Source organism: Eumetopias jubatus, unplaced genomic scaffold, assembly GCF_037043125.1.
Source record: "Eumetopias jubatus isolate StellerSeaLion01/CBP00866 unplaced genomic scaffold, mEumJub1_p1.0 scaffold_8, whole genome shotgun sequence".
In the NCBI taxonomy this organism is placed as follows: Eukaryota; Metazoa; Chordata; class Mammalia; order Carnivora; family Otariidae; genus Eumetopias; species Eumetopias jubatus.
Window position 1 is genome coordinate 57,107,613 of NW_028274814.1, and position 27,932 is coordinate 57,135,544.

Here is a 27,932-nt window from a genome sequence, read left to right on the forward strand (position 1 = left end):
ATGAAGAATGTGCTTCCAAAATATAAAATTTTGGATTGCTAGGCAAAAAGTAGGGAAGGATGATATTGTCCACGCCTAAGAGGGTTTTTTTTTTTTTAAGATTTTATCTATTTATTTGACAGAGTGAGAAAGACAGCACAAGCAAGGGGAGCAGAAAAGAGAGAAGCAGGCTCCCCGCTAAGCAGGGAGCCGCCCCATGCAGGGCTCAATCCCAGGACCCTGGGATTATGACCTGAGCCGAAGGCAGTCACTTAACCAATTGAGCCACCCAGGCGCTCGGCATAAGAGTTTAAAAGCTAAATCTATGTTAAACTCCTCGCAAGAATGAATAGTGAAAACTTCAGGGTGGTTCATTTATTCTGAGAATACTCTGTCCTGTGAGAACTCTGGTCTGTGTTTCGACAATTTGCCAAGCTTCTCTTGGCGACCCGTCCTCTTTACTTTGTTTTGTTTTATTTTGTTTTGTGTCTTCTCTTTATCAAATCTACGTGGAAAAACCACATTCAGGTGTAGTGGCCGTAAAACAAAACCCTGGAATCGGAGACATCTTTGTACTTCTGAATCACTGTGAGAAGAGGATACGCAAGGACACTAAGTATGAGCTGCTGGGCACCCGTAGCTCAGATTCTCCGGTTCAGGCACCGGCACCGGAAGTAGCCGGCCTGTTTGACTTCCGTTCCCAGAGTCCAAGCTCCTGGGGCTCGCCCACTGGTTGTCAGTAAAGCTCTAGGAGTTTGAGAGCATGGAGGTAGCGCGCCCTCCCTCGACGACGGGGAAGTTTGTGGTGGTCGGCGGTGGCATCGCGGGTGTCACCTGTGCTGAGCAGGTAGGCTGGCTTCCTCGACCCCGGAGGCGGCACCCTCCTGCCCTTCGCCCATGTCCCTCGTTAGTCGCTTCCTTTTCCCCCACCCGCGCGCGCACTCCTTGCTTTCAAATGATAGAGACTGCGTGGTGGCCCTTGGACGAAGTTCTTAGTACTGTCAAGCTTAGCCTTGGGCGTAGGGAGGAGTGGGGAGCAAGGTTTTGGGAGGGGAACCCCAAAGCTGACTGAACCATACTTTGGTCCTAGTTACGTCAGAGCAGCAAAAGGGCGGGGCGCCTGGGTGGCTCAGTCGTTGGGCGTTTGCCTTCGGCTCAGGTCATTGCCCCGGGGTCCTCGGATCGAGCCCCACTTTGGGCTCCCTGCTTCGCGGGAAGCCTGCTTCTCCCTCTCCCACTCCCCGTTTGTGTTCCCTCTCGCTGTGTCTCTCTCTGTCAAATAAATTTTCAAAAATCATAAAAAAAAAGCAAGAGGGCTTAAAACTAACAAGTACTTGGTCAGAAAATTCAGCCCCCTTTCTTAATTAGCTGATTGAATTCAGCTTCCAAGTAAATGCCAGGTCCTTAGTTCATCGTTCATCGTAAATAACTGATAAACTCTAACGTTTCCTCCTATACTTTCTCCTGTATTTCTATCCTATACAAGGTAGAAGAGATTTCATCTCTAGTAATGTATTGTAAAACAACAAGCAAGTTATTAAATGTAGGTGGGGAGTGCTTTTCTGATTCTAGTGAATAATCAGACCATATATATACACACACACACCAAAAAGACTAGATTATTTTGTTGTTATAAAGTAAACAGAAGCAATTATTGAAGTCACAGAAGTAGTGCAAGAAATTCAAGAGTTTTTTTTACAAACTTTTAATTTTTAGGTGTGTTTTTTCCATTTTTTCACCAAGTAAACACCTATGATCAAGGCATTGTACTAAGGGCTGATTAGTTATGTATAAACAAAGCATGCTACCTCCTTTTTTAAAACACAATCTAGTGGAAGAGACATGTAAATAAATCATTCCAATTTAGGGGTGCCTGTGGAGTTGGCAGGGTGTAAATTGGGGAGGGGGAGTCCTTTTGTCTCAGTACAGAAGGCTGAGTACAAGTTCACCAGGTAGACAAGAAAAACCAGAGGGTGCTAGGGAGGCAAGGATATAATCTCAGGTGGAAAAGCATGGCATTACCTGAGAGCAGCAAAGCTCAAAGTAGATGGTGTTTGGGGGAGGTGACCAGAGATGAAGGTAGGAAGGTTGGCAGAGACCAGATCATAAAGGGTCATGTAAGTCTTGCTAAGAATTTAACAAGAACTTGCAGATAGTGAGATGATTTGGAGTAGTGGCCTAATGTGGTCAAATGAAATATTTTGAGAGGTGATTTGTTCCAAAGTGTTTGGGGCAGGGGCAGCTGGTTAAAATGAGACTGGAAGGCCAATTGGAAGGTGAATTTAGTACTATAAAGAAATTTTGAGGGCCAGGTGTAGCAATGCAAACAAAGTGGGGAAATAAATTACAGAATATACAAAGAAAAGAAAGGTGGAGAGATTAGTAATATTATCAAGTATTATAGAAAGTTCAAATAAGGTGATGTTAAAAAGAATCTGATGGATTTTAAGGATATATAGGTGAATTGAAGATGTTCTCTTTTTTCCTTATTGAATTATTGACATTCAGTATTGTCTTAGGTGTATGTCATAGTGATTGGATATACATTATGAAATGGGCACCTCAATAGGCATAATTACCCTCTGTCACTATACAAAGTTATTACAGTATTATTGACTGTATTCTCTATGGTGTACATTACATCCTTACGATTTATTTATTTTATAACTGGAAGTTTGTTCCTTTAATCCGTTAATATATTTTGCCCAACTCCCCTCCACCCCCAACCCCTTTCCACTCTGGTAATCAACAGTTTGTTTCCTGTATCTATGAGTCTCTTGCTTTGTTTTGTTGTTTAGTTTCCACAAATAAGTGAAATCATATAGTATTTGTCTTTCTCTGACTTATTTCACTTAACATAATACTCTCTGGGTCCATTCATATTGTCACAAAGGACAGATTTCTTTTATAGCTGAATAATATTTCATTGAATATATTTATACCACATCTTTTTTATCTATTCATCTATCACTGGACAATTAGGTTGCTTCCATATCTTGGCTATTGTAAATAATGCTGCAGTGAACATAGGAGTGCATATATCTCTTTAAACTGGTGTTTCGGTTTTCTTCTCCTAAATACCTAGAAGTGGAATTGCTGATTCATATGGTAGTTCTATTTTTAATTTTTTGAGGAACCTCCATACTGTTTTCCATAGGAGATGCACTATTTTACATTCTCAACAACAGTGTACAATCGTTCCCTTTTCTCCACATCCTCAAGAACACATGTTATTCCTTATCTTTTTGATAATAGCCAATTGGACAGTTGTGAGGTGATAGCTCATTGTGGTTTTGATTTGCATTTCCCTGATGATTAGTGACGTTGAGCATGTTTTCATGTGTTTATTGGCCATCTGTATGTCTTCTTTGGGAAAATGTCTTATCAAGTTCTGCCCATTTTTAAATTTTTTTATATTAAGTTGTGTAACTTTTTATTATATTTTTGATATTAACCCCAATTGGATATGTGACTAGCAAATATTGTCTCCCATTCAGTACGTTGTCCTTTTGTTGATGGTTTCCTTTTCTCTGCAAAAGCTTTTTAGTTTAATTCCATTTGTTTGTTTTAGCTTTTTGTTTTACTTTGCCTGAAGAAAATGGTTCAAAAAATATTGCTAAGATTGGTGTCAAAGAGCTTACTGCTTATGTTTTCTTCTAGGAGTTTTATGGTTTCAAGTCTTATATTCAAGTCTTTAATCCATTTTGAATTTATTTTTGTATACTGCGTAAGATAGTGGTCCAGTTTCATTCTTTGGCATGTAAGCTGTCCAGTTTTCCCAACATTATTTATGAAGAGACCTTTTTCCCCCATTGTATATTCTTACCTCCTTTATCAGAGATTAATTGACCATCTATGTGTGGGGCTTATATCTGGGCTTTCTGTTCCATTCCATTGATCTGTGTGTCCATTTTTGTGCCAGTGCCATACTATTTTGATCACTACAGTTTTGTAGTAGGGGTTTGAAATCGGGGAGCATAATACCTCCAGCTTTGTTCTTCTTTCTCAAGATCGCTTTGCTATTTGGGGTCTTCTGCAGTTCCACACAAATTTTAGAATTCTTTCTTCCAGTTCTGTGAAAAATGCCACTGGTATTTTGATGGGGATTGCATTGAATCTGTAGATTACTTTGGGTAGTATGAACATTTTAACAATATTCAATCCATGAGCATGATAGATCTTTCCATTTATTTATGTCTTCCTAAATTTCTTTTGTCAGTGGCTTATAGTTTTCAGAATGTAAGTCTTTTACTTTTTTGGTTAAATTTATTCCTAAGTATTTTATTCTTTTTGATTCAGTTGTAAATAGGATTATTTTCTTAATTTCTTTTTCTGATAGCTCGTTATTAGTGTATAGAAACTCGACCACTTTTTGTGTATCAATTTTGTATCCTGAAATTTTACTGAATTCATTTGTTTATTCCGATAGTTTTTTGGCCAAATGTGCTCAGTTTTAATGGTGTAGTAGGGAAAGAAATAGAACTTGGTGGAGTTGAGGAACCAGAGTGTGATTTAAGAAAATTCTTTCAAGTGGCACCTGAGTGGCTCAGTTGGTTAAGCGTCTGCCTTCGGCTCACGTCATGATCCCCAAGTCCTGGGATGGAGCCCCGCATCAGGCTCCCTGCTAAGGGAGCAGACCCCTTCTCCCTCTCCCTCTGTCTCCTGCCTTATGCTCTCACTCTCTCTCTGTCAAATAAATAAATAAAATCTTAAAAAAGAATTCTTTGAAGTTTAAAGTAAGAGAAAGGTTGTAGCCAGAGGAAAATCATGAAAAAAAGAGCAAGTTAAGCCTCTAAATTCTGTTGAAGCCAATACTAAAATGGTTTTGTTTTCCCAGAGTGTATACTGGTTGGACATTTGGAAGAGGCAGAATAGCAATGGCAAAGCACTTGGGAAAAGTCAGGCTAAGATTCTGAGTATATATTAGTAAGGATTTGCTCTAATATTATCCTACTGCAGGGAAGTGAATATATTATTTTTAAAATAAATAGAAGTTCGTTTAACTGTTATTTAGGAAAATATTTTCTTCTCATTCTCTGCATGACAACTTTAAATTGGTATATAATGTAGTTTAAGTAAATAAGGAATACCTCTTTGTATCACTTTTCTTGTTCAGGAGGCTTTGTTAGTGTTTAGTGTAAATGTATTACTTGTTTTATCAATATCAGAGTTGGACATTACTCACCACTACCCCATAAATAAGAAGACACAGAATAATGGAGACCTTTAGATGAGGAAAAGTGAGTTTATAGTTTCCTAGGTTAATAACATTATTAAAATTGCATTATCCCTGTCTCACCCTCCAAGGAATATATATTAATACCTAAAGTACCTAAGTTATTTATCATATATTTTCTCCCAACTTTTTTTTTTAATAAGTTGGCTATTCAGTTTCCATCAGAAGATATTCTCCTGGTAACAGCTTCTCCTGTTATTAAAGCGGTTACAAATTTCAAGCAGGTAAGAACTTTTGTATAACTTTCTTAGTATTGATGTTTTTAAATTTCAGTAACTTGCATAGTAGTGTAATTATAGTTTTTAAATGTTTAAAATGACAAATGTTCTTTTGATAGTCATTTTAAAATCAAAGCTCAAAGTTTAGAATTATAGTGAATACTGAAAGCACCCAAATGATGTTGAATTTCTAGTCCTTAATTTTCTTCCCATCTTTTCCTCCCACTCAGAATTACTTTTCAGAAAATTTTAAAGTTCTTTTGAGGAAAAATGTTATACAAATGTAAATATGAATACAAATATATTTGGATATCATTATATATATGTATATACACAGCTGTATGTGTACAGTTGTATACAGTTGTGCGTGAATAAATGTGTGTGTTGCAAATCAGAAAAGTGCTTCTTGGCCAATTTTACACTTGCAGATAATGTTTCAGATGTGTAATAAGCATCTCAGAACACTTTATAGTTCCATGAATTTACATTACACACATCATAACATTACATTAGGAGTCTGAAATCATTTGAGTCATAGTATCATAGAAGAGTGATCTCTAAACATTTTTAATGTACCTCACATCAAAAAGTTTTGATTTATGTCCTAATATATGTATATTTACATATTATAAATTATGCCCATACTGTAGTGCCATAATTATGTTATAATGCCTATGCAAAATAATTAAGTAAATCTTTTGTTCCCATACTTCGGTGAAGAATACTACCATAGTCTTTAATACAAGTTTTCCCTTACATCCTGATAATAAAATAAAACTTTCTCATGTTGTAAACCGCTAAGACCAAGGGTAATTTAGTGTAATATGTTGCTTGTTTATAACCTACTTAGAGATACCTAAGATATCTTACTACCTAGGTACAGCCAAAGGACTTATGGGATTGAGAGAACCAGATAATAAATTATGGCTGTTAATCTTGTAAAAGAAAAAATATATATATTCAATTATAGGCTCAGAGCACATACATAAGACAGAGATGTATAGCTGCGTCTTATAAGTGTTTTTCCAGGAGACTGAATTTGGTGTAACTGTTCCACAGTTGTAAGACCTGAGTTCAGTTTTGCTAATTTTGTAAATTTTGTACAATAGAAGAAAAAAATCTTGGGTTCTAGGCCTAATTTATTTACCTGGCTGCATAGCCTTGGCAGATCTCTGTATCTCAGTTGCTTCACTTGTAATATTAAGATAATACCTTCCTTGCTTAGGAAGTATTAAAGTTGTATATGTTGGGAGTTTAAGACATACTAATATATATGGAAGTGCATTAGAGTAACAAATATTATGCAAATGTCAGTTCTGAAAATTCAGAAGTAGGAAATTGCATCCTTTTTATCATTTATTGAGCATTTATATTATATATCAACCAGTATGTTAAGTTGAAAGTATAGAACATACACAAAAAATCACTACTGGTTATCTCTGGAGTCAGGGGACAGCAGTAATGGTGGGGTAGTGTGAGATTCAGAGAACGGTAAAGAGGCACATTTTACTTTGTATTAGGTACTGTTTGTTTAATGTTAAAGAACATGTTTTTGTGGCTTGTGTAATTTCTAAAGAGAAAAAAGATTAATAATAACTCACATTACTTCTGGAGTATTTACTCTGCACCAGACACTCTTCTAAATGTTTTAAATGTATTAATTTAATCCTTAAGTAACTCTATGAAGTAGATTCATATATTATCCCCACTTAGAGATGAGGTAAACGAGTCACAGTGAGGTTGGGTAAATTTCTGAGATGTGTATAGATAGATTTTGAGTACAGGCCCTTTGGCTCTATAGCCCTCATGGTTAATGAGTAGCACTTTCTCAGAATAATTCCTTTCTATTGGGGCAACAAATCTACAAGACATAGTTACCATACAATATGGTAATTATACTGATAGTGGCAAAAAAAATCAAAACTGAGGTCATATTGCAATATATGCATAATTATTTTTATAAATATATTATTAATGAGTGCCAAAGCCTGCCTTTGAGAATCCAGAAGGCTTTACATAGGAAGATGCATTGAAACTGAGACTGAAAGAATAGTAGTTTTTCCCATGTTTGTAAGAGGTTGAATAGAGGCAGGCATGTGCCAAAGTGCATGAAAGTATATTGCTATGTAATATGCTCTAACAGGTACCAATTCAGTGCTGCTGGAGTGTAAAGTGTGAGGTCGAACCAGTAGGCAGGGGCCAGACCATGATGGGCTTGTATGCTATGGTATGGAATTGCATTTTATCCAAATTTAGATGATGCCAAACTTTTGGAGCATTTTCAGCAGGTGAGAACACTGAATTGGAGATAGAAATTTAGTATTCATCATTGTCTCAGTGTCAGCTGAGTCATATGCATGGGATGCAGTCTCCCAGGAAAAAATACATACAGTGAAAGAGCCCCACAGCAGTGTCCTGTGGAACACTGACATTTAAAGGGAGATCAGAGAGAAAGGAAGACCTGAAAATGGCCACCCTTATTAGTCTAGATTGAAGAGGAAAACTGTGAAAGAGAAGTATCCCTGAAGCCATGGAAGGCAAATGTTTAATTAAGAGGAGTGGTCACAGGACACCTGAGTGGCTCAGTCAGTTAAGCATCTGCCTTCAGCTCTGGTCGTGATCCCAGGGTCCTGGGATCGAGTCCCGCATCGGGCTCCCTGCTCCGCGGGGGGGGCCTGCTTCTCCCTCTGCCTGCAGCTCCCCCTGCTTGTGCTCGCACGCTCTCTCTTTCTCCTCTGACAAATAAATAAAATAAAATCTTTATTTAAAAAAAAAAAAGAGGAGTGGTCAAAGGTGTCAGATCCAAGGGAATAGTCAGACAATGCAAGGACTCAAAAGTGCCCATATCTAGTAAATCATTGGTGACTTTGAGACAGTTTACATTATCTTCAGAAATTAGTAGGGGGTAACTCTAAAATGACAGTAACCATAAACTTTTCTCTTTTGAAATTTAGCTGCAAAGGGAAAAAAGATAGGGTGGCAGCAAATAGAGGACATGAGGACTAGCATTAAGTTGAGTTTTATTCTTTTAAGGTGGAAAACACTTTAGCATGTTTACCTGTTGAGATTAAGAAGCCAGTAGGACTGCAGATGAAGAAAAACAAGGAATATATAATAAAAGTCTTGAGGAGGTGAGAGATGATGGGATATAGAGCACAGATTACTGGATTCACCTTGAAAATAGAAATGGGTCAAGGAAGGCAGACTGTAGCTGAGAAATGTATAGATGGTGGGAAAGAAGTAGTAAGAGTTCTTAGTAGTCTCTTTAAGCCTAGAGGTAAGGTGATTTGCTGGGAATGCAGAGGGTGGAATGTGTTTGTAAAACATTAGAATAATGAACTTTTGAAAAAATTACTGAGGGATGGAAGATGTTACTTGATGTTACTCTTCTCACTATGTTGACCCTTAAGCACCGATGGCATAAGAGCAACAGTGGCTAAACTGGACTAGAGGTCATTGTATTCTTCACTGCCACACACTCAGTTAAATCAGTTAGAGCCAGTAAAAAACGTTTTATTAAATCCTGACTCATAAGTGTATGTGTTTTTAATACCTTGTATGATAAAATGGGGTTGTAGGCATAAAGCACTTGTTCTGCGCACAGTAGTGTTGTCTCAAGGAAAAGCAGTTGTGCTGTTGCTGAGTTGCAAGAGGAACTAATTTCTCTTTTACGGACACCAGCTTTACTTGAAAGAACAACTGACACACCATAGTAATTCATATTTGGAAAATGAGTGAAGTGAGCCTGTCACTTCAAGGAACACAGGTGATAGTATTTGTTGCCAACAGGACAAAATTAGAGCTTTCCAGCCAGAATTAGAGTTTTGGAAAACTCATTTCCTCACTGTGAGCCCCGTGGTACTTGAAGACTTTCCTGATGAGATTGTTGGTGATAGTAATGTGATCTTTTGATATTGTAGTGATATAAAATGTGTTAACATTGGGCAGATCTCCATAACTTAGGGAACCACTGTTGTCTAGATGACGAATGTGATGTTACAAGATCCATTCAAAGTGCAGAATAGACCAGTGGATTTCACAGTAACAGAGGATGAAAATTTCTTTGATATGGTTTCAAATTCTACATAGCAACTAATCTTTAAGAAAACACGTTTGTTGAGTTTTAGTGTAACATCAAAGAATATACATTCTCTGAAAAGGCTGCATATACTTCAACCAGATTAACATATTGTAATAGTTTGAATGGAGAAGCAGATCTTCTATTAAGACCAGACAGTAAAGATACTTGCAAAAATGTGAAACAATGCCATTCTTCTTAATTTCTTTTGTTTTGGAAAAATTGTTATTTTTTATTAAAAGGATATTTGTTTAACATGTATTGATTATACTTCTAATTGAATTAAATATTTTACATTTTTCTCAGTTTTCATATCTAATGTAGCAGATATCCCTGGGTTTAACTCACATAGGCAAAAGTTCTTTGGGGTCCTCAGTCATCTGTAAGTGTGTAAAGGGGTCTTGAGACTAAACAGTTTGAGAACCACTAGGGCCATGTAGTAGGATTTCCCAGTAGTATTTAGGGGGCAGCTGAGGTCAAATGCCAGTCTGCAAGGTGTGGTCCTTCCACAGCAGACTGGGTATAGGACTGGAAAAAGCAGGCAGTTCAGTCTGTGGTTGGGGGTTTTCAGGGTAATTGATGGTTAAAGAAAAGAAAGCAAGGAAGTAAAAGTTTGGGCAAGACATGAGATGATCTACAGTGGAGTCATGGCTGCACAGGAAGAGAAGTGAGTCCAAGAGGATGCTCTTGGGTTTAGACAACAGGAAAGAGTCTAAAGGCTAGATCACAATAAAGTTGGCTAGTAAGTGGACAGAGAAAACTGTGAGGATAAGGAAATCAACAAGGTGTGTGGTAAAAGTATGCAGAAGTGAGTAGAGTCAGCCCTCATTTTCCAGGCTAGGAGACTAAGGTGCAGGGACCTGGCTGACTTGCCTGAGAGGTAGGACTAATATTTGAGTTCAAGTCTTAAAATGTGGAGTTAGCCCTCTTTATACTGTATGTAGTGCAATTGGCCGACTTTGTTTTATGAATATGAAGTAGTGTATAAAAACAAATGAAAGTATTTTTATTATTTAAAATTCTTGAAATATTTTTTAAACATATATTTTTACCTTTCTGATCTAATACAGGTTTCTAAAGTATTGGAGGAGTTTGATGTTGAAGAGCAACCGAAAACCATGTTAGAAAATCGCTTTCCCAACATTAAGATTATAGAATCCGGAGTAAAACAACTAAAGAGTAAAGAACACGTAAGAGGATTTCTTTCTTTCTTTCTTTCTTTCTTTCTTTCTTTCTTTCTTTCTTTCTTTCTTAAGATTTTATTTATTTGAGAGAGAGAGAGAGAGAGAGAGAAAGAGCGCATGAGTGGGGGGGGAGTGGAGAGAGGGAGAAGCAAGCTCCCCGACGAGCAGGGAGCCCAATGTGGGACTCGATCCCAGGACCCCGGGATCATGACCTGAGCCAAAGGCAGATGCTTAACCTGGGCGCCCGAGGATTTCTTTCTTAATGTCAGCCCACTGTTCAATCTCGAGCTTTTGCCTGCTTTCTTTTGACCCCGTCTGTACCGCCACCACCACTAAGGTCCCTCGCATATAAAGTTTAGTGATTTATATTATTACTGGGAAAATTTATACTTGTGAGTTTATTATGATTATATAATTAGTTTGCATTTTAGGTTTTACATTTTACGTGAGCATTAACACTTACAGTGTCTACTGTGTCTGGGCACTATGTTAAGTGCTGGGAGACAACAGGAATATTACAGTGAACCTGCCCTGGGAGCGCCCAGCGTCGTAGCAAATATACACATGCACACGTATAACTATAGGGACATGAAAAGCAGTCACTGAACTCTTATCTAAGCTCTGATACTAGAAATTTGTGAGGACTTCATAGAAGGATAATATTTGAATGGGGTTTAACTCTTAAAGAATTAAGAGTTCTTAATTAGGGGCACTGTAGGAAAAGGTGGTGGCTTATTCAAAGGCCCATAGGAAAGGAAAGGGGCACATGGAAGAGTGACACTGTCAGAGGGACTGCAGTGGGGACAAGGAAAGGAGATTGGCAGACGAGGCCAAAGAAATAAGACTGTGAAGAGCTGTTAACATCATGCCAAGACATTTATTTTGTAATCAATGGAGAAATGAAGAGATTTTAGGGGGAGGCAGGGTGATACCATGGATACTCTTTTAGGAAGGTAGATCTGACAGCAGTGTTGAGGATGAAGTGGGGGGGAGTGAGGGGCTGGTGGCCAGCAACCAAATCAGAAGGTGGTTGCAATCATCCAGAATGGTAGAAGGCCTGAACTAAGACGGGGACAGTGTAGTGGAAAGGACGGCCCAGATATGAGTGAGATTTCTACCGTAAACTCAGCAGGACCCAGTAACCCACTGGACACGGGACTGAATAAGGCGGGCTCAGAAAAGGGTGTTGTCAGATGATAACACTATCCTCAGATGAGCTTCAGGCAAGATGGGAAGTGGAGTTTGCCGTTGTTTCCCTAGAGCAGCTCTCATTTGTGAGTTCTCCCTTAGGGAGAAAACACACTTATAATACATTCAGAACACAAATAATTTGACAGGAAAAAATAAATAAGTACTGAATTTTATGAGAAGAAATTACTCTGAATCCTAAAACCAGGATAAATTTCTGATATTTATAGTAGTACATGTTCTATATCACATCCATGTCAGTTAATTTGCAAATAGAAGTGTGCTCAAATGTGTACTAATAAATTGTGAGGGAATTTATATTTGGGCGTTGAATAAATCAGAGTGCCGCCCATTACCATGTTGAAGTGTCCTAAATGAGATCATGTCTGTATTATTTGTCCTTTATATTCTTTAATGAATTAGAGATTGTGTTTTATTTTCTTATCTACTTCCAAAAATTTAACAGTAGCCAATGAAAAGAATTCTTGTGTTTTTACAGTAGCTACATGCAAATTATTTTTTAGATTTGGTCAGGGTCTATAACTACTGTTTGCCAGATAAAATTCTAACTATATTATCTGCAGGAAGACTTGTGTAGAATTCCTGTATGCATTATACTGTGTGGATTATTGGCTTTATGTTTTTGTTAAGCAGCTGAAGAGTTACAACGGGTAACAGATGTCTCAGTGGGTATCAAGTGCTACAGTTATGATTTGCCATGTTTTATAAATCAAACACATGGCACAATGTTAACCTCTAAATCACTCTGATAAAGTCTGGCATCTCTCAGTCATATGTACTTACAGATATGTACCTTCTAAAGGCTACTACTTAGATGTAGGTTTTCATTCAATATTAAGGAACAAAAACAGTGGATCTCAAATATGTATTTTTAGACTCAATGATGCCATTAAAAATTAATATAAATAACTTTAAAGCCAGTACATGCTAGGATTTAAGGTTAACACATTTTTCACTTATATGAAAATATCCCCAAAGAGCATTTTTGCTGGTGAAGTGATTGTTATTTGTACTTAAGCATATAAATACTGTGTTTTTAGCACTTCTAATGTTTTTAGATAATGTACCCTTTCCTACCACACTGTACCATTAGAATTACTAGATCTTCCTACAGTAACTTCCACTGGGATCAGAAATATTCATTAAGGCCTGCCCCAGGTATAATATCAGAATGATCAATTTTAAAATTTCTGAATGTTTAGTTTTTAACTTGTGGTCAGCATACCTCCCTGAATATCATGAGATTCCTTAAGTTTTATGCAAAATCTGGTGTGACTGTACCTTCTTTTCCCAGGGGAGAAAGACTAGTTTTCACAGATTCCCAGAATGGTTCATGGCTCTAAAATGATGGTGAATGACTGGACTGAATGCATTCTCATGTTTACTTTGCAGTTGCTCTAACAAAATACTGAGTGCCACCAAGAGGCAACCTTAATGTATTTTTTGCTTTCCTCTTATTGAATTTTTAATTTTTTAAAAATATTTTATTTGAGAGAGTGAGCAAGCCAGAGAGAGTGAGCAAGAGAGAGTGAGCGAGCATGAGCAGGGGAGGAGCAGAGGGAGAGGGAGAAGGAGACTCCCCATTGAGCAGGGAGCCTGATGCGGGTCTCGATCCAGGGACCCTGGGATCATGACCTGAGCCAAAGGCAGACATTTAACTGACTGAGCCACCCAGGCACCCCGAATATTTTATTTAAAATGAAATTGTACCCATGGATGAATATGTTTCTCCTCTCCCCTTCCTTGCTTTGTGTTTTTACAGTGCATTTTAACAGGAGATGGCAGTCAGCATGTGTATAAGAAACTCTGTTTGTGTGCTGGAGCTAAACCAAAGTTGATATGTGAAGGAAATCCTTACGTATTAGGAATCCGTGATACAGACAGTGCTCAGGTAACATTTTGAGGTTGGTTCATGGGAAAGAAATGTGAATATTTCTTAGACTTTTCTATATTTGAATCAAAATATTCCACTTACAATGTTAATTCCTAAATTATGGAAGAGGTTTGTTTTATCCATAAACCAGAAAGTAGTTATAATGTTATTGCCAGTTTCAGTTTGGCTTTGGTTGATAATTTTTTTTAGTTCATGCTGATGTTCTTTGTTCTCTCCATTGTGCATTGTATCCCAGATTACACACACATTCATTACTGTAATTTGGGAATATGTGATTTGCAATCTAAATAATCTTTTTCCAAAAAGGTAAAGCATATCCCAAACTTACTGAACTTACCCCTTAGCAAAAAAAATTTATATTCGAAGATCTTTGTGGTACAGAATCATGACAGAATCCCAGAACTGAAAAATTCATTTGGTTTATTGTTGTGCTCAGGAATTATAGTAAACTATCTCAATAAGGTGAAACTCGGTGGAACCTTCTACAACTTCTGGTAATGGATTTCAGGGCTTTGGGGTTCATTGACCCTTCTTGCCAAGAAACTCTTCCTGGTTTCTGATCATAATATTCTGTCTTATCTTAAGCTCACTGTTGTAGTTCTATCTCATAGGGTCATAATTTTACATTTATTAATAATATTTTATATTCTTGAAAATTGATGTTTTCTTTTAGCCTGCTCTTAATTAAATAGGAATGTAGAGAAAACTAGAAACACTTAATTATAAATTATAACTTAATTATAATTGTGAACATTTCAGGTTCCTGTTATCAAAGACTGAGTTCATAACTGTGTTCCAGCTAGGCCCTCTACATACATAAGCTAACTGCTTATGATAATCCTGTGTGACAGTATTACTCCCATTTTACAAATAGGAAACTCTGATGGAGAAATTAAGTTTTTACCTATACTAAAGTAGTTATTAAGTCTATCAGAAGTACAATTTAAACTCATGCCATTTATCTCCATGTCCAGTGTTTTTAACAGATCTTTCCTAAATTATTTACTGTCCTCAGTGAAGGACAAACTAAAAATAACTTTTTTTTTTCTTTTTAAACAAGTCAATTTCAGTAGTAAGCTCATTGTGAGCTTTTTTAGGGGGCAGAGGAGGAAGGTGGTAGAGGCATCAATTAGTTGTCTTGTAATGATAAGAACGTAACGTTTTTTCCTGATGTTAGACATTATTGTCCCTGCTCCTAACAGCTTTATTTACATTATCTTAATGCTTGCAGAGGCCTAATGAGATAGAGTCACTTCTTGTTTCCATTTATAGTTGAAGAACTGGAGGCACAGAGGGGTTAAGCAACTTGCCCAAGTTACTAACTCCGGGCAATTACTAACTCCTAGAGCCAGGGACTCTTAACCACCAAGCTGTTGTGCTGCTCTTTCATGCAAGTTTTGAGTGTTGATGAATTCCAGGGAAAGTGTCAACTGAAGGACTAGGTGAAAAGGAATAATATGTAGGATACAGATCAATGTCCTGTTAGTAAATTGATTTGATCAAGGAGTTAGGAATGTGATGGACTAGAGGTCATGCCGCTTGCTGGAATTCTGAACCACTCTAAATGTGATGACCTAAAAGGCAAGGAAAATCAGCGATATTGCAGCTTGGGTGAAACAGAGAGCATTTGTAATATTGGGAGGGTGCATCCTGGCAGAGTGGGAAAGTCGATTTATTTTGTTCCTTTGTAAATCAGATAAAATTCCTACATTTTAAGAATATTATCACTGAAGCCTCTTGCTTCAGGTTTTGCCCACTACTTACAGAACCCTGTCTCCTTTTCTTTTTAATACAGGAATTTCAGAAACAGCTTACTAAGGCTAAAAGAATAATGATCATAGGGAATGGCGGCATTGCACTTGAACTGGTGTAAGTATATATTTTAAATCCTATTTAAACACTGCTCTGATTCATGTGATTATTGGCAGACTAGAAACATCTTGGTATTCTGAAATTCAAAGATAAATGTAATTGGTTTTCATATATTTTCAAGGAAAATGTCCACTTTCTATTTTTGGCTTTCATGGAATTCATAGTTGCAGAAATGTCATTGCCAAACATGAGTTTAGGGAATGTTTTCTGTCTCAAGGGGTCACACACAGGTGACTGGAGAGGTGTGACCCATAGAGGTGTTTGGTAAGCATGTACTATCTTGAAAAACAATTTAAATGTGCACAGTTTTAGAGATTTCTAGTCACAGCCCCCACCACTTTTTATTGTTTATACCCATCCTGCTTCACTCATTTATATAGGTACCTGTCTGGCCCATGACTCCCTATTTGAAGATCTGTGGTACTCTCAGCTCTTTGTTTTTTGGAAGCTGGAAAATGGTGAATGCATAAATTAATATAAAATACTATCTTAAGATATTTCAAGTTCAAAGAACATTGAGGAATCAATATCCTGCTATGGTCTACAGAGCATAGATTTTCTTTGTGATTTTATCTTCCAGTGAATGGCTGACATGGAATAGTCTGGACATTTTCAGGCGAGAAAGTTGAGCCCAACTACAAAGAGGATGAATTTGCCAAAGCTCTGTCCATTCTAACTCTTGCACTAGGTTTTTGCTCCTTTTTCTGACAGGGTGGTGGATCCCATTGGAAGCATTATAAGAGTTCCTAAATTGCCTGAGTACTAGGGTTGGCAGTCATTCTTATAATTATGAAGTTTGTGGCACTATGGAGAACTGCAGAGAAAAACAAACAGAAACGAGAGAGTCAAAACCAAACAGGGGCAAGAGAAAGGAGGAGGCACGTGACAAATTTTCTCCAGTAGCGATCACTGAAAGTATAACTTAATACTATTATTCTTTACATTGGAAGATTTTTCCTACATTCAGAAATGTTCAGTCTTACAACATTTAATCCCGTTCCTCATTTTCTTTAGGTTGAAGATAGACTATATGATTCAATAAAACTCCTAAAGAAAGGCCGCATATAATGCTGTTGTCTCAGATTAGGTCCACTGATGATCATGTGTTTGTCATCTCATGAGAAATGACACACACAAACCCTTTCTGCTCTTCAATAGCCCTCATGTTTCCCCAAGGCAAATGCTCATTTTCTTCAGTGTATTTTTCTTCTTTACTTAGTGTAGGTTAATCCTTTCCTTTTTAAAAAGGCTTTTTTTAAAAAATAATTTCACAAAACCTTATTTCACTGTTTTTTTAAGAGTGGTTTTAAAAATGAAAGTATTTCCGCTATGTGTGAGGATGCCTCTGTGGTGATGCATCTTGCTGAGGGCATAGTTCATAGGCTAAGGGGAGTACAGGGTGTCTGTGAGGTAGGGCATGTACAGGAGTTCTCATGGTTACTTATTACTGTGGCCTACTAGTCAAGCATCAGTATTTTAAGCTATACTGATATGCATTATACTGTTATATTACTTAAAAATTTAAAAAATGGTAGAGGAATTTCTAATTTATAAAAGCTAAAGAAAGTATTTCATAATAATGATGTGCCTATGTGTAAATTAAGATATGAAATTTATTACTGAATGTTTGTATATTCTACTTTCTGCTCATCAGCAATCCTATATGACCTGAGCAGGATAAAATAGAATATTCTCCAAAGAATGTGAAATTTAGTAACTATAAATATTTGTTTCTGCCATAGGGGAGCAGGAAAAATAAAGGCTCATTAGATGGGGCAGGGGGATCCTTGACCATTATTGACTTCAGGTGACCTGAAGTCAGATGTACTAAACCTTCTTTTTTATATCATCTACTTATTGATTAGTTTGAAAAGTCCACATGTTATGTTATAGCATCTGTGACATAAAGATGGTGATACTTTGACCATACGTCAGCGTTAACAGTTCTTAGCACACGATACTCTTAGTATCACTACAGGTTCAAATAATATCCTAGTATAGTTAGGAGGACCGTATACCCTGTTTGTCTAGGATTGTCCCAGTTCATCAGTTGTAACAAAACAAGTATTAATAGTAGAAAAATCTAATGGACTTCAGGGACTTGGTGAAATGAATACTAAGCAAACCACATTCTCAGTGACCAAACCTAGAGATAAAACAGTGTTCAGGAGCTCCGGCCTTCTCATGAGTGGTGTTGGCCTGTATACACCACGGCCATTTCTTTTTCCTTGATTTTTCTGTGAACCAGATCTTTCTTTGGCTGGATGGCTTGGAAATTTCTGAGGCAAAGGGAGAGGATTGCGAGTAGTGGTTCCTTTATAACAGAGTTAAAATTTTAGTTGATAACTCTGATTCTCTCCTTTTTCTGTCTCCTTCCATAATGTTGTGCTTTGAGTACACAAAATACTTGTTACCAAAGAAGTGAGGTATTTTCAGTATTTTAACTGTATACCATCCATCCATCCATTATTGATTACACTATACCTGTCAAAAAAGCACTGCTCATTTATGGAACCCTGGGGAACATTCATACAATAACTATGTTGGGGAAATTGAACACTTAGAAGTGATGCTCACTGTAATGAAATTTTACCTGATACTCAGTTACATATGTTTGTCATTTTTATGTTCTTTCAATAAACTGGTTAAATTTCTTTTATTACTTATTCTACTTTAACTCTTTTGATCCTGACGGAGTATTACATTGCTTCTTATAATCATTCTTGCTCAGTTTGTCGTAAAATACTTTCTTTACTTTTGCCCTCAGAGATAATTGTTATTTGCAAATACAGAGATTTCTATTCAGACTTTCAGAATTGCTCTGAGTAACTTTAATATTCCTTTTAGGTATGAAATTGAAGGCTGTGAAATCATTTGGGCCATTAAAGATAAAGCCATTGGGAATACTTTCTTCGACGCAGGAGCAGCAGAATTCTTGACTTCAAAACTCATTGATGAAAAACCAGAGGCTATAATTGCACATAAAAGAACTAGGTATACAACTGAAGGTAAATACAGCATCTTGTTCATTAATTCACAGATGAAACTGTTTAGCTTTTTAGCCATATAGAATAAGGCTATAAGAACATTGAGCAAAATATTATAGTTGAGAAACAGAAATATAGGTAATATTTATTTCTCTATCTTATGACTTAGATTTTCCAGGATTTTTTTAAATGACACAAATATGTATAATTAAAACTGGAAATTTAAAGTGAATTAAATGAACCAGCCCCACCTGCATCTTTGCAAACAGATGATACAACTGGACAGGAGCTAAGATAATTTTACAAAAAATGAAATGAATTAGAAATACAGGGGCGCCTGGATGGCTCAGCCAATAAGCATCTGCCTTCGGCTCAGGTCATGATCTCAGGGTCCTGGGATAGAGCCTTGCATCGGGGCTCCCTGCTCAGCGGGGAGCCTGCTTCTCCCTCTTCCTTTCCCCCTCCCCTCAGCTTGTGTCTGTGTGTGCACGTGCACGTGCTCTCTTTCTAGCAAATAAATAAAATCTTTAGAGAAAAAGAAAAAATACAACAAACCTAGTTTTTTATTTTAAGAGCTTTTTTTTTAACTTTTGGCTTATACAGTTCGAAAAGAATTCTGTAAGTCTTGAGGGTGCTAAAAATTGACAAAATGTTTAAAAACAGAATGGCTAATTTTTTTATTGAATTGTAACAGACTACAGTATATTAGTTTCAGGTGTACAACAGTAGTGATTCAGTATTTTTATACATTATGACTTGGTCCACTCAGTAGGTTTAGTTACCCTGTCACTGTGCAAACTTATTACAGTACCATTGACTATATTTCCTGTGCTGTATTTTACAGCCCCATGACTTACTTATAACTGGAAGTTTGTACTTCTTACTACTTTACTCTTCACCTATTTTGCCTGCACACCAGTGCCTCCCCTGTGGCAACCACCACTTCTCTATGTCTCAGCCTGTTTCTGCTTTATTTATTTTGTTGTTTTAAAATATAGTTTATATTTAATAAAATATAATAATAAAAATAATAAAAACCAGAGGCTAGAATTGCACATAAAAGAACTAGGTATACAACTGAATAATAAAAATATTTTTTCTTAGTTTAACTTGCATGTGTTTATTTAAAATAATTTTACTGAAGTATAGTTAACATACAGTGTTATATTAGTTTCAGGTGTACAATAAAATGATTCAACAATTCTATGCATTTCTCAGTCTTCCTCATGATAAGTATAATCTTAATCCCCTCTATTTCATCCATACCCCCATCCACCTCCCCTGTGGCAACCACTTAGAGAGTCTGGTTTTTGGTTTGTCTCTTTATTGTTTATTTTGTTTCTTAAATTCCACATATGAGTGAAATCATATGGCATTTGTCTTTGTCTTTGACTTATTTCACTTAGCATTATACCCTCTAGGTTCATCCATGTTGTTGCACATGGCAAGATCTCATCCTTTTTTATGGCTGAGTAATATTCCGTCGCATATATACCCCCCACATCTTCTTTATCCATTTGTCAGTTGATGGACACTTGGGGTTGCTTCCATATTTTGCTTGTTGTAAATAATGCTGTAGTTAACATAAGGCTACACATATCTTTTCAAAATAGTGTTTTTGTTTCCTTTGGATAAATAGCCAGTAGTGGAATTACTGGATCATATGGTAATTTTTTTTTTTTTTCTGGTAATTCTATTTTTAATTTTTTGAGGAAACTCCATACTGTTTTTTACAGTGGCTGTACCAATTTGCATTCCCACCAACAGTGCATGAGGGAACTTATTTCTCCACATTTTTGCCAAGACTTGTTATTTCTTTTCTTTTTTTGATTCTAGCCATTCTACAAGTGTAAGGTGATACCTCATTGTGGTTTTGATTTGCACTTCTCTGATGATTAGTGATGTTGAGCATCTTTTCTTGTCCCTGTTAGCCAGCTGTATGTCTCTGGAAACCTGTCTGTTCGGGTCCTCTGCCCATTTTTTATTTTGGTTGTATTTTCGTTACAAAGTTGTAGGAGTTCTTTATGTATTTTGGATATCAACTTTTTATCAGATCTTACCCTTCATATTAACATACATTTGGGGATATATATATATAACATCCCCAAAACACACTGTGTTCATACTCAACACTTGGTTGAAAGATTATCCATTGTATAGCTCTATATCACAAAATATTAAAATAATAAAGTAATACAGGTAACTTAGTTCAGTCATGCTGTATATATGTACGTATGAGAATCACAATATTGCCTAAAAGCTTGAGAACACAAGTACGTGTCTCTGTCTGGCAGTTTTTAGGTCATTTGAATTTTGAGTTGAGTTTCTCTCTTCAGGAAGAAAACAAACCAAAACTGGTGCTGGTAATATGGGCAGTGCCTTGGGACCTGATTGGCATGAAGGCTTGAATCTTAAAGGTACAAAAGAGGTATGTGTTCATATACTAATTAAACCTAAGATGCAATGTTAAATTCTTAAACCATTTGTTAAAGACTGGTCACAAATAAGTCAAACAACTGCTAGGTCACTTTACTTAAAATCCAAAATGCTAGGACAGACAGGACCAATGGCACTTGGCCCAATTCCTTACCACAGGTAAGTGAGTATTCATTCATCTAAAACTGATTCGTGCCCTTCTTTTTAGTTCCCCAGGCAGAGAGATTTCCAGGCTCGGACTACAGTGAATATAACTGTCCTATTTTAAATTAATCTTTTCTCAAAGGTCACTTCACATGCATTAAAATATTTTGAAGATTATTAGATGAATTCTAAATAAAATACATATTTAACACCCTAAATGGATTAACAGATGACTTGCTTTCACTTTTATTTATTAGATATTTGTTTTTAAATAGTTAAAAGGCTCTGATATTTAAATACTGTAAGAAGTATACATGGAGTCCTTATTACTGTGTATGATTTCTTTTCAGCCTTGGGTAGTTTGGAGGAGCTGACTTCATGGCATATCTAATTTTTGTGATAGAAATTATACAAAATCGCTTCTTCCTGCATCTTCAGATCCAAAGATTAATAGTATTTTTAACCTGAGAACTTCAGCAGTTTGGTTCACTAAACATTATCTCCTTTGTACTTGGCACTTTACTGAAGTTCTTGGATATCACAGTAAATCGGCATGGACTTGCCCTCAAGAGGTTTTTATAGTCTCTAGCAGTATAATTTTTTAACAACTATATTTGTAATTATCACTGAGGCTTATACTTGCTTAAAGCATGCCCTGCCAGTGCAGCTGGTTGTTTTCTTTAGTTCTGAATGGATTTCTGCTCACTGCCTTCACACACAGAAATTGAGAGGCTTATTTTGGGGCATCCAGTGTGTTTCCATTTATATTATAAGAATTATTTTTTCTATATGTTTCTATAAGTGTATTGTAACTTTTTATAATCATTAGCAACCTAAGTCATTTTTTGGGGAATTGTATGGTGACCAGTATTTCTTTAGTTTTCTCATAAGATTCATATTGAAACCATGTGTGAAGTAAAGAAAATCTACCTTCAGGAAGAATTTAGAATTTCTAAGAAAAAGTCCTTGCCTTTTCCCAGAGACCATTCTAATCAGTCAGTGACAACTGATAAAGGTAAGTAATAAAATAAGGAAAAAAATACAATAACCAGTAATTTAAAAGGAAAAAAAACTTACTTAATCTTACTATATTAAAAAACTTTAATTTCCATATGAAATTTAAACATAAAAAGTAAAAATGAAACAATAATGTAAGTCATTTTATTTTCATTACTTAGTCTTCAAGTTTCCTAATCGTTTGTATTCAGCTTTACATTTTACATGGGGCTCCTGGTGCTTTGACCACCAGAACTCTGTGCGTCAATCAGAATATCTTGCAGATCAAAACAGTTATCAACTAAAAAAAACTTCGATACTCTCAAAGGTGAAGTGACTTCCCCAAAATCAAACAGATTGAAAATCTGTAAACTTGGGATTAAGAAACAGATCTAATCCCTCTTTCACACTTCCTGTGAGAACTAGCATATAAGACATTCCACTGTCTTTGAATTCTTTGAGTCTTTCCATGGGAAAAGGTAGTGATGGAGTTGGAATATGAATAGTAAGGGAAAACACTGAAAAGTGAGTAGTCTGTTTGGACTAAATTCTCAGTGGAGTATAATAGCTTAATAGTTTTAAAGAAATAATTTATAAAGTGATTGTCAGTTTAAAATCATTTTGTTGGAAGTTCTTTGTCTAAATTTGAAGGAAAAATGTTTAGAATGCTGTAATTTTTTAAGTATACTGAAAACAAGGAGATAATGCTGATTGCATTATAATTGTTTAAGCAAATGTGCCTTATAAAATTATTAAGAGGTACATTTTAAAGTCCTCTCCTGCTTTTTTCTTTCACTGTTCTAGGTGTTATATTCACATAATGCTAATGACAGCTGGTGATGATTACATTTGAGAGTGAAGGTGTTTTGTTTGTTTGTTTGTTTTAAAGAAATATGGCCTGTATATGTGGAATTGACTAATGAAAAGATATACGGCTGTGATTTCATTGTCAGTGCTACAGGAGTTACACCAAATACAGAACCTTTCCTCTGTGGCAACAGTGTAAGGTGAACTATTTTGTCCTGCTATGAATATTTTTAAAGTAGTATGAGATTTCTAATTCTCAAGCATAATAACTATTCATTGTTTTAGTGTAAAACTGTAACTTAAGGAAGCTGAAAACAATTTAGTTTACAGTCATGTTTTATTTACAGTATTTCGTATTGCCTAAAGTCCTTAAGCAGTAAACGTCCCAGTGTAAGTGTCTTCATAAATAGGACATAATGCACAATTCATTTGTCTAAAGGTTGATGATTCTAGAGAAACTATCTTGTATTTTCTGCCTTTTAGCATTTGAAGCTCAGAAAACCGAGGAATATTGTAATTACAAGTGGGGTAATCATATGGTTACTGAGTGTTCTTGATCTTAAAAGTCTACGAATGTTTTGGTTGGTCTGTCCTAGTAGGATTTTGATTCCCTGGAAATTCAGCTGAGTTGTCTAAACTTGGCAGCTGTTTTTTACTCGCTCACCGAAGATCAGCATAACGAGGTGTAAAAATTTGACTTGTTCTTTCACTTTAGAACAAAAGACACCTTTCATTTTTCTTCCCATGTATGCTTATCAGGAATGTTGTTTAGTTTGATCTAGGAGAAGACGGAGGCCTGAAAGTGGATGCTCACATGCACACGTCTCTCTCTGATGTCTATGCTGCGGGTGACATCTGCACCGCATCCTGGAGGCCCAGCCCGGTGTGGCAGCAGGTAAGCCGGCATCCACCATCACACCTTGTATCAGATTCCATCTGACGGTACAGGAGTGAGTCACTACCAGCAAATCCAAATTTCTGGTTTTCCCACTTTGCTACTTTAAGTAGGAGGCTATCCTAGACATTTAAAAAAAGAAATGTTTCCCTTTTGGTAAATTCTATAGTGATGGAACACACTGGTATGCCTTGTAATTGAAAAAATTATGGGCTATGACTTTTTCATCTTCAAATACTTATCAGCACTGTCCAGTGGAACTCTGTGATGACAGAAATGTTCTATACCTTTGCAGTGTCCAGTCAGGTAGTCACCAGCCTACCTGTCTCTGTTGGCACTTAAGATGTGCTGAGTGAGACCGAGGAACTGAATTTTAATTTTATTTACATTTAAGTTTAAATAGCTCCCTGCGTCTAGTGGCTACCAGACTGGACAGAGCAGCTCTAGATGAATAAATAACATACTGAGGTATAAACCGTATAGATGATGACCCCTTGCGATCCTGATGACCCAGTTCTGTCTCTGTGGGAATTATGACTGAAAAAGTTTCCTATAGTGAACAGCCTTCCTCAGCTGAACAACTCCGTCCATCTGGATGTCCACATCCTCCTGCCCTCACGGTGCTGCCCACCTCCTCACGGTGGAGCAGAAATCCTTGAGGAAGATACTTAGACCTCGGCCGTAGGCGAGGTGGTCTTAGGAGGAGTAGAGACACAGGTAGATGTTACAGATAAAAGAACCAGGCAACACTCGGTGAAAGAAGTAGCGGAAGGGCCAGATGCATTCTAAGAGGCCACTTCAATACTTTGCGTGTTTTTACAAACAGCAGAGATAACAGTCATAGGAAGAGTGCTTTTGGCCTGTTTCTAAAGTGCTAGCTTGTTTTCAATTTTTTTCTGTAATCATTCTGTGGCGTATCTGTCTTCAACTCTCAGGAATTGGCGTTTGTGGGATTTTTTGAACACTTTAAACCCTCTAGGATAAATTATATCCTTATTACGTGTCATACTCTGCTATAGGCAATATCCAAAAATAAACAGCTGTCTCTTGTTTTAGACCTCGTGTCTTCATTTGTAGGGGCAATAAGTAAGTACACTAATTAGTTTTCCATGATCCAGGACCCAAACTGGAGGGACTCAGAGGCTGGTAGACATTAAGTAACAGTGTAACACTGCCGGCCGCCTCCATTAGCCGATCTCGAGTGTTGTGCTCAGTTTGCTCTGCTCCCTTCCCACAGACTCCCTTTCACTTCATCAAACCAATCCTGTTTATACACAGGAGACGGAATTGAAAAAATCTATCCATTCTACTAGAAATGATTGTGGTAGTATTTTTGCACACAAAAGGACATTAGTTACACACAGGGGTGTAGGTTAGCTTATTTAATTCTCTCAATAGCCATGGAATAGGTGGTGTACATTTATGTTTCAGGTGAAGTTAAGGCTGTTAATAAAATAAATAAAAATGAAAAGTTAAATATGTAGAAGAGTTAATGTCTTGACTTTCACAGCCAGTATTCTATCAGGGATTTCTAAAACTTTGTAGAAATAAACATACAGTAAAGGAGAAATTAATAATGTAAGGGAAGAATTTAAAATTCCCAGCATCAGTTGCTGAAATCTGGTAAGATTTCCTGAGGCTGGACAACCAACTCATACATCGATTTAGCACCACAATCTAAGGATTAGGAAGAAGAATGAATTTTTCAGTGATAATTTGTCAGCTCTACTTCTGATGATGAACTTACTCTGAAAAAGGAGACTGGTTAATTAGTAGTATTCTTACCTGGTATACCCTGAAATGTTGTATTTATATGTAATAGTTTATTGAAACATAGATTTGGTATCGTCCTTTAATTTTAAAGGCAGTAATATCAAATAGCAAAATCAAGTTTGGTTAGTGTGGATTGGTAACTGCTTCTGTGGCAGAGACAATCGAACTAGTCCTCTAGCTCGCTAGATCTAGCCAATCTCAAGGACTGTCAACAGTGAACCCCTTTAAGGAATTCTGTAAAGTATTGTTAAAGTAGAACAATGAAAACTTTTATGTCATAACATCTTTTTCTTTCAGATGAGGCTGTGGACGCAGGCTAGACAGATGGGATGGTATGCAGCGAAGTGCATGGCTGCAGCTAGTTTAGGAGAATCTACTGACATGGACTTCAGCTTTGAACTTTTTGCTCATGTAACAAAATTTTTTAACTATAAGGTAAAATAGATAAGCAAATTAGTGCCTTTTTCTGATTGTTAGTCTTAAACCATCTAAATAATTATTTTACAAAATTTCTTGGAAATCAGTACCTGGTATTTCTTCTAGGCTTAGTTCCTGTTTGAGTACATTTTGAGATTCATTCTTGCTTTGTGGGGGGAACCAATAGCTGTCATACTCAGGGATGAACCCAGTGCTTTGCCTTGCATATTCTTCATGACTCTAAGCTGATGCAGTCCAGATCCTAGATATTTTTAATGTTCAGAGATTGTGTGGTGGTGTCATCTGTACAATAAATGCAGTGCCATTCAAATGTTTTCTTTGGGACACTCCCCAATTTTTGTGAGATTTCTAGAGTAACAACCTAGTATAACTACATATAGTGTTTCCTTTTTGGACTCATTAGAATCATGTTTTTATCCCCACCTATAGGTTGTACTGCTGGGAAAATACAACGCACAGGGCTTAGGTTCAGATCATGAATTAATGCTGAGATGTACCAAAGGACAAGAATACATCAAAGTTGTCATGCAGAATGGGCGAATGATGGGAGCTGTCTTAATTGGTGAAACGGACTTAGAAGAAACATTTGAAAACTTAATTTTAAATCAGACCGATCTTTCATCATATGGAGAAGATCTGCTAGATCCAAATATTGACTTAGAAGATTATTTTGACTAAAAAAGGCATTTCAAGAACTACATAAAGTTCCAAAAAACACAAAGTCACAATAAGGTAAATGCACTGATTAAATGAAGAATACAGAAGTGATAATGATTTCAGTGGGAAAATGTATGGAAATTATTTGAACTTTACAACACAAAACTGACCACTTAATTAACCTTACATTTATATAAGTTACTCATTTCTGATTTAGCTAAGTTGTTATCTACTTAGCCAACAACTTAGTCTGGCATACCAGAGTCATTCTGATTGTGAAATCTCAGAGAGGGTTATGGTTTCAAATTTATATTGATACCTTATTGTGTTTACGTTTGGATTCTACAGGTGTTATGAGCTGAAGTAACTCCCTGTCTAATAAGCCTTTGTAAAATATTCCATATGATAACTTTGCTGTCAAATGTTGGTTATATCAAAAGAAAATAAACATATCAAGGCATAAGAGTTTAAGGTAGTTATTTGAACTTGAGTATTTCACATCAAAAATTGACAGTATGAAATGAGAAAAATGTAGAATACTTAAGTTCCATATGTATAAAATATTAATAAAATTGTCTTAAACTCTTTTCTTGGAAAATAAACACCTATCTCATGCATCAGTTTATTCTTAGATTGCTGAAGCATGTTTGCAGACTTCTGAAAGTTACCTGGATGTTTTTCTTCCCTCTTTTTATCAGCTCCTTCAGAATGAATCTACAAATAAAAACAAAGCAAACATTCTGGTCAAAACTCAGTGGTTCCATTTTCTCTTCAGATTAATAATACCACTGGTTCTTCTATATCAGCTCTTCAGTTAAGTGTCCAGTGGTTTTGTTTTGTATCTTCCAAGTATCTACTCAAATATGAGCCCTCTCCTGAAGGGATATGCTGTCAGAGACACAAGTGGTATGTGGCATGCTTTTGCAGGCTTGAGAGTATTGAGTGTGGGAGAGTCGTTGGTTCTCGACCTCTGCTGCACAGGCCGACTTCACAACCAATGTTGTGAGGGCAGGGTGCATCGCAAATTAGACAACACTAAAATGGATTTTTCTTCTTCTGAAAGGTTGGAAACCCTTGTCTATATTAAAATTAATAGACTAGTTTAAATTCTGTTCCCTAATATCTCTGT

At 36.6% G+C, this 27,932-nt stretch overlaps 2 protein-coding genes across 41 annotated transcripts in view; one reads left to right on the forward strand and one right to left on the reverse strand.

The window, feature by feature from the left end:
* The first annotated feature begins 676 nt into the window (after nucleotides 1–676).
* LOC114200900 (tRNA ligase complex-associated NAD(P)H dehydrogenase PYROXD1) lies at nucleotides 677–27,907 on the forward strand. Its single transcript, XM_028093234.2, has 12 exons — nucleotides 677–826; nucleotides 5,359–5,439; nucleotides 10,582–10,701; nucleotides 13,667–13,795; nucleotides 15,594–15,667; nucleotides 18,518–18,678; nucleotides 20,994–21,085; nucleotides 22,117–22,252; nucleotides 23,123–23,235; nucleotides 23,813–23,935; nucleotides 26,006–26,143; nucleotides 26,576–27,907. Exons 1-12 carry the CDS (start codon nucleotides 743–745, stop codon nucleotides 26,822–26,824), a joined length of 1,500 nt encoding a protein of 499 aa, XP_027949035.1. The 5' UTR covers nucleotides 677–742; the 3' UTR covers nucleotides 26,825–27,907.
* The window catches only part of LOC114200901 (ATP-dependent DNA helicase Q1-like), a 136,908-nt gene continuing 128,285 nt past the window's right edge, over nucleotides 19,310–27,932 (reverse strand). For 38 of the 40 annotated variants that reach the window (XM_088025955.1, XM_088025966.1, XM_088025937.1 and 35 more), the window contains 2 exons: nucleotides 27,472–27,517; nucleotides 24,065–25,378 (listed from right to left, as the gene is read on the reverse strand). In XM_088025955.1, coding sequence (XP_087882081.1) covers nucleotides 25,356–25,378; nucleotides 27,472–27,517 — 69 coding nt within the window. In that variant the 3' untranslated portion in view covers nucleotides 24,065–25,355. The other 2 variants (XM_088025973.1, XM_088025974.1) reach the window with 2 other exon arrangements.